At 35.9% G+C, this 11,815-nt stretch overlaps 2 protein-coding genes across 2 annotated transcripts; one reads left to right on the plus strand and one right to left on the minus strand.

Moving 5' to 3' along the window:
* Window positions 1-282: 282 nt before the first annotated feature.
* On the plus strand, window positions 283-5,679 carry LOC126664350 (uncharacterized). Its single transcript, XM_050356708.1, has 4 exons — window positions 283-388; window positions 605-2,267; window positions 2,669-3,732; window positions 5,129-5,679. The coding sequence occupies exons 2-4, from the start codon at window positions 786-788 to the stop codon at window positions 5,238-5,240; spliced, it is 2,658 nt and encodes an 885-aa protein (XP_050212665.1). The 5' UTR covers window positions 283-388; window positions 605-785; the 3' UTR covers window positions 5,241-5,679.
* A 1,978-nt stretch (window positions 5,680-7,657) lies between these two features.
* On the minus strand, window positions 7,658-10,527 carry LOC126655352 (CBL-interacting protein kinase 2-like). The gene is made up of 2 exons (XM_050349490.2): window positions 10,419-10,527; window positions 7,658-9,634 (listed from the first exon to the last, which is right to left on the minus strand). Exon 2 carries the CDS (start codon window positions 9,268-9,270, stop codon window positions 7,858-7,860), a length of 1,413 nt encoding a protein of 470 aa, XP_050205447.1. The 5' UTR covers window positions 9,271-9,634; window positions 10,419-10,527; the 3' UTR covers window positions 7,658-7,857.
* Between the last annotated feature and the right edge of the window lie 1,288 nt (window positions 10,528-11,815).

Genomic DNA, 11,815 nt, shown 5'->3' on the forward strand with positions numbered 1-11,815 from the left:
GGAAAATATTTGTTTCTGAAAAATAATATTTTGAAAAGTAATTTCTTTGAAAAAAATTTAATTTATTTTTTTTATTTTGAACTTTTTATCTCAAATATAGATTTCAAGTATCTCACTTTCTATTTTGGGTAATTTTGGGTTTTCATGACCCAACCCAACCCAAAATTACCCAACCCAAAACTGCCCAAAAATATTGTGACCCAAAATTACCCAACCCAAAAATGCCCAAACCCAAAGAAACCCACCCAAACCCGCCCAAGAACACCCATTTGCCACCTCTACTCCTAAGAACAACATCGGACCCTAAAACACCGACCGCCTTCAACCCGAATCCGCCGCTCCGACCACTCCTTTGCTCCGCTTCTTTTATCATGTTCTTCCTCAATCTGTAAGTTTCCAAATCCTCCTCCTTTAATTTCATCTCCATTTCTACTCTTAGCTCGACAATACGTCGCCGTTTTGGCCTAACCCTAATTGCAAATCCAGTAGCCGTATCTGATTGTTTATTCATAAATGTTGATGCTTGCTTAGGTAATTTCTTGATTTTTTTTGCAATTTCGTATTGTTCAATTTGACCGATTATATTTAAAATATGCTTAATTAGGGTTCTTGAGGTTCCGACGAAGCAGGATTTGGTCTCTGTATATGCTGGAGGAAATTAGGGAGTAGCTGTGTTTTTCAATTTGTGTAAATTCTTTTTTGGTTTTTCAATTAGTTGAATTTCTAGGGTTTGTTATTTGTGTAAGAATCACGGCCGAGACGATAGGCGTGGCTTAGAAAGGATAATGTGTATATTGTGTGTGATCCAGAAGTGGGCTCGCAAGGTTGCTACTATGCTGCCTTGGTTAGTTATTCCTCTCATTGGATTTTGGGCTCTCTCTCAGCTTTTCCCACCTGCTTTTCGTTTTGAGATTACCCAGCCGAGACTTGCTTGTCTTTTCGTTCTTTTGGTTACTCTCTTCTGGTATGAGATTTTGATGCCTCAGTTGTCAGCTTGGCGGGTGCGGAGAAATGCTAGATTAAGGGAAAAGAAAAGGTTTGAAGCTATTGAATTGCAGAAGCTAAGAAAGACTGCTACAAGAAGGTGTAGAAATTGTTTGACTCCTTATAGGGATCAGAATCCTGGTGGTGGTAAATTTATGTGTTCTTATTGTGGTCATATATCTAAGAGGCCGGTTTTGGACTTGCCTGTTCCTCCTGGTTTGTCTAATTCTGGGATTATTAAGGAAATTGTTGGTAAAGGTGGTAAGATATTGAATGGTAAGGTGTGGTCTGATAATGGATGGATGTGTAATCAGGATTGGTTAGAAAATGGGAATTGGGTTGCTGGGCCTATCACAGGGAAGCCTAACTATTGGCAGAAGAATGGCAATGGGATTTTTGGAAGTGATGAGAATTGTTTGACTGAGAATTCTTATTCGGGTGCTGCAATTTTTGTTTGCAAATTGTTGACTTCTTTTATTTTGAGTATAAGGTGGATATGGAGAAAGATTTTTAGGATTAGTTCATCGAAGGAAGATGATTCTTCTGATGGAGAAAGAGGAATGCTGACTAAGAGGGGTGAGAATGGGGGCAGTTTTCATGAGACTAAAAGCGAGAAAGCACGTCGGAAAGCTGAAGAGAAAAGACAAGCTAGGTTAGAGAAGGAAATTTTGGAGGAGGAGGAAAGAAAGCAAAGGGAGGATGTTGCAAGATTGGTAGAGGAACGTAGGAAGCTGAGGGATGAGAAAATGGAGGCTGAAAAAGACCGAAGCAAAACTTCTCCGCCTCCACGGGAGAAGGATTGTAAGAAGGAAGCAGAAAAGAAGCGTCATGAAAGAAGAAAGGAAAAAGACAAGGGGTCTAGTAAGAGCAACTCTGATGCTGAAGAATTGGAAAAGAAAGCTAACAAAGAAAGTGAGCGAAAGCGGGACTTTGATAAGAAGAGCGACACTGACCGTAAATCCGGAACAGAATGTACAAAGGGACAGACCTCTGATTCAGGACATGGTATAAAGCATCTATCTTCAGGCAATTATATCCATGGGAATGCTGGATCTAGGTACTTGGATCGAATGAGGGGTACATTTTTGTCTTCTAGAGCTTTTACTGGAAGTGGGTTATTTGGAAAGACGGCTAATTCTCATGCTAATTTTACAAAAGATAATAAGTTCAACAGTTCTGTAGAACATTCCTATACTTCTGCCCATAGGAGAGATATCTGTCCACCTGAGCGCCCAATTGTAAAACCAAGTGTGAATGGAGATGACAAGAATGCCAACCATCCTGTAAGTTCTCTTGCAATACATCTTAATTTATATTTTATGTAAGTTGTTCATGGGGGCCTAAATAAAAATAATTCCATCATCCTCACTTCAGTTTATCCTTGTGACACTGTTCGTTTGGAAATTTTGTAGTAATTTTTGAAGGATGTAGTGTTCATTTTCTTTTGAAGAGTAATGTTTGAGTCAATCTTGCATAACATCTTCCTATTATCTTATTGAACATTTCCTCAATTTATTCGTTTGCTGCCAATGGTTTGTAGTTTTGGCTTGATTACCAAGTCTATTAATGTGGGTATGTTAAAAAGCAAATCAGTAGTCATCTGATGGTAAAATTGTTAAGTCTTTTGTAATGATGCTCTGGATTTAGAAGATGAATCAGTATTAAATTATTGAGGTTTTGACAGGTACTCTCAGAATCACAACCGAGGCCAGCACCTAAAAAGTCATGGCAACAATTATTTACGCGTACATCTTATGTGCCTTCCTCAAATACAAGTGTTATTAGTAGGCCAAATCCAAAGCCCCAAGCAGAAGCTCAGAGCCCACAGTTAAACGGGCAATCCTCATCATTACAGTCATTTGATAACCCTATCAGTTTTGGGCTGCCTTCGCCGTTTACTCTCCCTGCTTATCCAACGGTATCCTGTAGCAGTAGTTTAGGCTTCTCACCTCCCATTGAACCTATTTTTCCTCGTGGTGATGATAGGTCCCATGAATTTATACCCGAGGAGACAGAGCTGTTTGAAGATCCATGCTATGATCCTGATCCAATATCATTGCTTGGACCTGTTTCAGAGTCACTTAAAAATTTTCAGCTGGACATGGGGACTGGTTTTGCATCAGACTTTGGAAGACCTCATGCTTTGAAAAAATTATCTGCATCTCCTGAAGTGAGCAAGCCATCTCCAATTGAGTCTCCAATTTCACGACTGCGAGTTGCTGATGATAAGTATATTGGGTCTCATTGGTTCCAAACTACTCCTAAGACTCAAGACTTGCACAACTTGCCTATGGATGATGTGCAGGCAAATGAGAAGGGAACATGGCAAATGTGGAACAGTTCTCCTCTTGGCCAGGATGGTTTAGGTTTAGTAGGTGGTCCAGGAAGCTGGCTTTTGCCTCCAGAAAGGGCGAGAACAGTTAAGGATGAAATGTTGCTACCTGCTTCACAGAAAACTATGGCATCACTTTTTTCAAAAGATGATCAAGTGCTTTCTGCTACTCATTCTCCACAGAAGGTTTTTCTTGGCAATGGCCAGAATGGTGGGGCATTTAGTCCAGTTACTAGTTCAAGTGATAATGATCCATGGTTACAGCATGCTCTTTTTCCACCATTGTCGGGCAGTGAGTGCCATTTCCCTGTGAAAGCTCAGGGAGAGAGTACTCAGAATGAAATGATTTATGGGAGTCCCACTGGAGATGCAAACAGCCATTCATTCGAGATGTCTTCTGCAAATTGTTGGGCCAAGTGAGTGCATTACCCTTTTAGTTTCTTTTATGTTAAATTACCTGTCTCTATTATTGGCTTTACAAACCAGACGTGATAACTTTCATTTGACTATGAACATGGATGAAACATATATAGGTCGATCAAACGTCCGCTTAGATTATTAAGGTGGACGCATTTTGCCAGATACATGAATTCATGTTCTTTCAAAATCTCAATGAGTAATGACTTAAATGTCATTATTCTTCTCATCCCAAACTTTTATCTAATTCTGCTGTACAACTCCTAATTAACCGTACTTTCATCTTAAACACATTGATGCATGTTTTCATGAAATTTAGATTTGTTGTGTGTTTTGTTTTCATCTATTCCACAATTCTAATTTTTCTGAGTTTGGGCTTGGAACCACCCTAAAATTCGGCTATGCTGATATATTTGCATACCCTTGTTTTCCGGGGTTTTAGTCTTGGAAACTGAGTCACCTGATAACCCTGAACTAAAGCTTTTAATTCTTAATCTGGATGTTATACGAAACTTTAAGTCACCTGATAACCCTGAACTAAAGTTTTTAATTGTTTATGTTTCAGTCTATGGATATTATACAAGAATGACTTTCACCAATTTGCCGCTAGTGGTGTCATCTGTCATTGTACTTGATAGTCTTAAGTATTTCCATTATTCCTAAAGTAAGGTTTATTTAAAAGATCACGGTTCTTTCAGATTAGTGCATTTTATAATGTGCATGCTTTTCTAATTAGTCAAAGCCGATATACGCTCCTGTATTTATTGCCAATTAACCTTTTATTTCGATTTAGAGTTTTCGAATTTGTTGTGGGTTTCCTCTCTTTGACTTCAGTTATTTTCCTTGTATTACTGGTTTATATTCTAACTGCATCATTTGAAACTTAGATTCTTTGCTTTGATGAGTCCTGATTCGATGCTATCATGTTGTTAGTTCAAAACTCAATAGAAGTTTTTGTTTAGAGGGCGTCAATATTTGGGGAAGTAAAAAATTCATTTGTTTATTGGAGTTCTGTTTGAGTTGGCTCCATATATTAAATGGAAATGCAGTGATCATCAACCTACCATCTCAACCTTAAAAATACACAATTTTAGTTTTCAAATTTACATAAATTTGATGTGAGGGAATTTAGATGATCTATTTTGAACATCCAAGCTTGCTCTGGAATTATAGTGTGAATCAATTAAGGTTCTGGCATGCCATTGATATTCTCTTTGGCGATCATATAATCCTGACTTTGCAAATTGCAGGGTGATTTGACAATTTCCACATTCAAGTAATTGATTTTCTTGGAAAGCATGTTTTGTGCCTGATATATTGCTTTCATGTTGTTCCTCACTGAGAATTTGGCGACCTTAATCAGGTTCTGATTACCTTTCGTTTTTTATGTGGCAGCAAGGACTGGAGTTTGCAAGGTTCAGGAGAAGGTATTGGGAAATCATCTTTCACAAGGCCTAATATTGGAGGTTTATACCCAACCTCAGATGTACAGCCGCCGTTTTGGTGAGTTCAACTAGAAAATTGGAAAAAAAAAAACAGAAGTAACGTTACGAGGGACTCTGAGTATACCGCTCCTCTTGAGAAGTGGCAAACTGCCTCTTTTGCAGGAGATTCTAGCATACTGAACAGAAATGTTATCTTCCTATTTCTTTACAAGGGAGATTAATTTTTACTTACTCTAGCATAAATAGGAATACACATGGCATGCATTTTCTTGTGCATCAAGTAACAGCTAGGTGTCATACAGCTTTTAAAATTCACCTTTTTGATGTTTCTGGGGGAGGGGGCGTCGTCCCCTTTTGAGGAAAATTTGTTCTTCTGATGGAGCCAGAGCTATCCCTACTCGTTTAGTTGCTCCTCTTTTCATCTGAATCGATGTTTAAAGAAATGATAGTAACGAAAAATGCTTCTGTTTATATGAATTACCATTTTTCAGTTTTGTCAAAGTTTTTTTTTTTCGTTTTCCATTGCTGGGAGACTCCCTCCCTCCGCCCCCATAAGAATTTCTAATTTGTATCTCCGAGACGCTGCATGAGCATTAGGGTTGTAGATGTTCGGTGTGTGGCTCTGTGTAAAAAGGTTTTGAAGAATGTCACATGAGCATTTTACTGGTTACCCGATAAGTAATTGTCGTTCACAGGATGAATGATTCAAATCCGGTGAGATTATGAGCATGCAATGTGCTTAGTTTGATAGTTGGGTAATTACTATAATTAGGTTAATGTTGCTCATAGGGTTTAACTCCAGCTTAACTAGATCCAAGGCCCTCTTTAGAGAAATCAAATTTTTTCAAAATTGCTGCAGTCATATTAAGTAGTAGCAAAAATAAGATTTAACATGTAGAACAAACAAAATCAGTAGCAAGTTCATTAATTTGCAAAAATTGAACATTATTTCAGCTAAGCCGACTGTTACAAAATTGGAAGACTTTTACCTAGACGTTGGTTGATTTTCATTAGTCAAAGAAATAAAGTCCACATATTAGTATACCGCAAATGATATAAGCGCTCGACGGAAAAAAAAGTCCACATATTCTAGCTGATATTTTTGAAAATCCATGTGTCCTCCCTTTTCAAGTTTTAATTGATAAAACTCTATTTTTCTAATTGTTTCGTTTTGTTCAAATTTGACTAGTAGTTGATACATTTGGAATTGTTACATTATTTACCAAAACTTAATCTTTACTACTTCAAAATAACAAATTAAAAACATAAAATCAAATTTGCCTATTTGGGTACATACAGTCAATATTATATTAAGTTGGCTGATAAAGCCGGCTATCCTGTTGTCTGTTTATTACAAGTGGATTTATATTAGGTTAGTGCATGAATAATATCTTCTACCTTTTGTTTTTTTAAATTCAGATAATACTTTGTTCCTCTCTAATTGGCCCATCAATGTTCATCAAAACCATATTGTAGTAGTAGTTGTTGAGAGACTTTAGTATTTTTCTTCTTTTAGTTTATTTTTCCTCAAAAAAAAAAAAGAAGCTTTAGCCATTTGTTTTGGTGTTATTGTGCTGATCTTATCTTATCTTTGTTATTTGTTATCTTATCATGACTATTCAATCAACCAAATAATGTCTGTAATGAGCAAAATATCCGACCTGCCGAATTAGGTGACAAAATCGATGGCTTTTGGTCGGTTTGGTTCAGGGATATACTTGAGCTCTGTAGGTTCAGTTTTGGAGAGTTATAAAGAATTTGGGTCTCCACTGTCCGTTCGATTTGAGATTTGGATTATCTAAACCAACCAACCAAACTAACTAAATTTTTGATTTTATTTAAACTATTTTTTTTTCCGATTATAATTATTGACTTATTTAGTTCAGTCGTGTCTTGAATTCTTTTTATTTTATGTATTCGGTTGGTTAAATTTCAGTAAAATGCAATGTTTGGTCAGTTCGGCATAAAGCATTCAGTAAATCATTTAGTTTAATTTTGAAGATTTGGGCTCGGTTTTAACCAAACCGACCGAATGCTAAGATATGCTTATCCTAGTGATATGTAAAATAACCTAGTGATAGAAATAGTTCAGAATTTTTTTAAAGTGGAATGTAATGTTCATAGTTCATAGTTCAAATCTAAAAAATTTAAATAGGAATGTATGGTTCAAATTTGAGAGTCCTATCTCTTCCCTGTGTTATAACATAAATAAAATAAAGCAATATCTTACTATAATGCATTGGTTCTTGCTCAATAAGTTCACCCGATAAAATTTACATTTCTTTGGATTAACCTAAAAAGCAAAACACATCTTCATGAAACTAGAAAATGTAGCAATAATCTTGCAGCATCTATTTGTAACAATATTCTTGAAGGCAACTAGAAAAATAAATACCTACCTGCAGATCGGCTAGTTCCGTAACCAGAAAAAACAAATCCGATAAGCAGAACCACCAATGTAACTCAAAAACAAATACGCTGATACAGAACATCGAACTCTGACAAGATCGGAATTTTTACAAGTGTTTCTGGAAATGGAAATAAAACGCCAAAACATAGAACTCTACAAGTCTCTATGCGACATAGGTTTATTATAGTAGATTATATTCTCCTCATAATAATACACATTCATCGACAAAGATCCCGGAAAGGTCGAAATAAATCACTAGATTATCTTATTTAGGCTGTAACCTGAGGTGGGATAACCGGCAATGCACACACATGAGCAGGCTGGACATCATGTGGCTCTACTCGTTGCGGCTGTTGCTGTTGAGTTTCTCCCTGCCAAGACCAAACAATGTCCTGAAGTGCAGGTCTCATCTCTTGTGTCAGTACTTTCTGATACTCCAAAGTATCTCCATTGGACTTTTTCATTTCCACCAAGTGGAAACAAGGAGTGATCTCGAAAATTTCGGCTTCGATGCCTAGAAATCCTTTCCTGCCTTCCCTTGAACCTTCCAATTTCAATATGCCTCCGTCGATTTTCTTAATTTTCAACCGCAGTCGCTTAGCAATATCTTCGAGTTTCGAAACAATGCTTGCTGCAGTCTGGTTTGCAGTAAACCGAACTTCCTTCTTTTTCTCCTTTTCCTCGAACAAGCCCGACAAGTCGAAGCCTGATGAATACGAGATGATATCAAAAGCATTCAAGTTACAAGGCTTTGTCAATTCTTGCCTGGATTCCGACACAGAGCAGCCACTTACATTTGGATTGAATATAGCATCACAGTCCACAGAAGCCAGTTCTACTGGATCTGTCTTGGTGATTCTTGATCGAGGTTCTAGCCCTTTACGAAACCAAGAATTTTCCATTATTTTCGGCATGGAAATCCTTGTATTAGGATTCGGATCCAGGATCTTCGATAAAAGCTTCCGTACTTCAGGTGCAAACCAATTCGGGAATTTAAACTCCGCCTTCCCAATTTTCCGATACATCTCCATCAGATTTGTGTCATGGAACGGGAGAAAGCCAGCCAACAGCACATACAAAATCACTCCACACGACCAAATATCAGCTTTCGCTCCATCATACCCTTTTCTGTTAATTACTTCCGGAGCAACATATGCAGGGGTGCCACATGTTGTGTGAAGTAACCCATCTTGTCGCTTGGATTCAGCAAGTGCACTCAAACCAAAATCCGAAACCTTTAGATTTCCGTTCTCATCCAACAATAAGTTTTCTGGTTTCAAATCACGATGACATACTCCTCTACTATGGCAGTAATCAACTGCACTGATAAGCTGTTGGAAGTATTTTCTCGCAACATCCTCCTTTAGCTTCCCCTTGGCGACCTTGTTAAATAGCTCACCGCCTTTAATGTATTCCATAGCAAAGTAGATCTTGGTTTTCGTCGCCATTACCTCATATAGCTCCACAACATTTGGATGCCTAATCAGTCTCATAACAGAAATTTCTCGCTTAATCTGCTCAATCATCCCAACCTTAAATACTTTCTCTTTGTCAATTATCTTAATGGCTACATTCATGCCAGTTCGAAGATCCCTCGCATGATGCACCCTACCAAAAGTTCCTTGTCCTAACAATTTTCCCATCTCATACTTCTGCATCAACACATGCCCTTTGTTCTCCATTTCGAGTTACAATATTCGTACGAAAATAAAAGCTACTTTACTTGCTAATGCAATATAAATAGTATAAAATATTCACGAAATTGATCTCAAGAAGTTAAAACCTCAACCAGCTCCACACACATCATGCTTTGACATGATATGTCTTCCCGTATCAAGCACTCTCGACGTTTTAGCGCATAACTCATGCAGGCTACGAGTTAAATAACGACCCTCGTAAAGAGTGAAGAGTAGCCCAAATGGAGCTGAAACCTCATTAACCTCAGCCGAAAAGCTTTCGAATTTCAAGTACATCTTTCAGCATTCCCTAATATGTTGTGCTTAACTTCTGGTGAATATGAGGTGAAACAGATAACACCAGCTTCACCTGAAGATAGAAATAAAAAAATTAAGATTACAAGAAAATCAAAAACAAATAACCATTTCAAACAAAAACTCTACATACAAACAACTCTAAACTGGAGAATATATAAACATCAAGTTCATAAAATTTTAAAATTGCAAATTTTTAACTTTAAAACTATGGAAAGACAGAAACAATCAAATTAATTTAATTAATAAGAACAATTATCAAATTAGACAATTTACAAGTTATGCTCAGATTGCAAACTAAAATTTACCAAAAAAAAGTTCAAGATGTAAAAGAAATCAAACAACTAAACAAGAACAAATGGTAAAAACTCCAATCAGCATTCTGCTAGGTCGTGGGTTCAATTACTACCACCTCCCCGGTTATCAAAAACAAAAAAAAACTAAACAAGAATGATAAAAAACTGTTCTTGATTTGACAAAACAACCGAAATTACTAAAATTTGGTTACCATTTAATTTCATCCAACAATCAATGAATTGATTTTACATTTTACATAACAATACTTATCAACATCCATTAAAAAAATAAATTAAACAAATAAAAGAAATAAAATTTACATAAATGTGTTATATTCATAGCAATAGAAACAAATACCAAAGAGAATTAATACCATCCTACAAATATGAGTTATACTCTAAGCCAAAAACAAAAAGATTCAAGCTTTGTATACAAATATAAAAAAATAAAACCATGCAAATCTAAGATATTTAAATAATAATTAGAAAAGAAGAAACATAGAAGAAAATAAATAATAAAAAAAGAAGAGAAAGTAGAAATACCTAAGAGAGGTGGAGAAGAAGATTTCTCAAGAAAGAGAGAGAAAGGGGAGAATGTTTATAAGGAATTCTCAAACTTTACAAATAATTAGAGACCGCACATTCTATGTTTTTATATATACATCTCTAGTGGCTGGTGGAGTCTTCTAAATGTAATAAATAACCCCTCCCTAATTCATTTATGTACATTTTAAGGTAAATATTAAATAGAAATATTTTTTAGGTTGACGTGGTCCACCACATTATCTGTGGACTCGGTCTATCATATTATAGTACGATATGAAAATAGTGGTATTATTGTAATTTTGATTGTTAGTTTTTTTACACTTTTTAATCGTGATATTATAATAATATCACTATTTTAATGACGTGTTATAATATAATAGACTAAGTCCAGGAAAGACAAACTGGATTGAATCTATTTAATTTTTTTTATTTATGTTAATTATATTGATTTTATCATTGAAGATAAAATAAAATAAGTTATTAATTGTTTCGCTAATTAAGTTTAATCTTCAATTAATTTTCGATCAAAATTCTTCAACACCCATAAACTCATGACATATGATTCAACTATCACCTGATAAACCCTTCATAAAAAAGGGACAACAAACTTTTTATAAAAAATGACAAAATAAAAATTTTAAAAAAATAAATAATAAAAAGTAAATAAAAATAATATAGTTCATAAATAATTTTTTTATTGTTAAAAGATTTCGATCTATCTCTATTTCTTGGTAATTAAATTAGATATGTGCTTCGTTAATAAATTTTAATTCATAAATTTTTTTGGCTATTTATTACATTATATAAAAATAAAATAACATAAACAAAAAGATGGTTGCCGGTAGGGGTATAAATGAACCGAGCCGAGTCGAGTTTTGAAATGTTAATGTTTGGTTCATTTAACAAACAAGGTCTTTGTGTTTGGTCCATGTTCATTCGAGCTTTAAACAGGGTTGTGAGCGGACGGGGTTCGGAGGCCGCTCATCCAAGGCTTATGGCTGACTTCTCGATCTGGAAATGGTTTGAAAAATGGAGTCACCACCTAGTTAAACTAGGAAATGCCTTTTAACCGACTAGATAGCCTTACTCGCCTCCGGTAACACTATCGTGCATCCGACCAAAGACTCTTGTGCTTGACTTATCGGTTACCGGATTTATTTACTGGACATATTCGTATTATATCTCATCTCAACGGTATATGCAGTTCACAGGATATGAAAGCTGTAAATAAACATGTATGAAAGCAATAAACACGTTTGACGCGCATATGACTCGATTTGGACTGGCATTTGAGGCAAGTAGCAGGTACTTCTAAACATACATCTAACCTTATGGGTTTTCTAGCAAATAGGCATAAGTCTGGCTGGTCTGGATATTGGTCATGCACAAAGCCT

The sequence above is a fragment of the Mercurialis annua genome, linkage group LG1-X, assembly GCF_937616625.2.
Source record: "Mercurialis annua linkage group LG1-X, ddMerAnnu1.2, whole genome shotgun sequence".
NCBI lineage: Eukaryota > Viridiplantae > Streptophyta > Magnoliopsida > Malpighiales > Euphorbiaceae > Mercurialis > Mercurialis annua.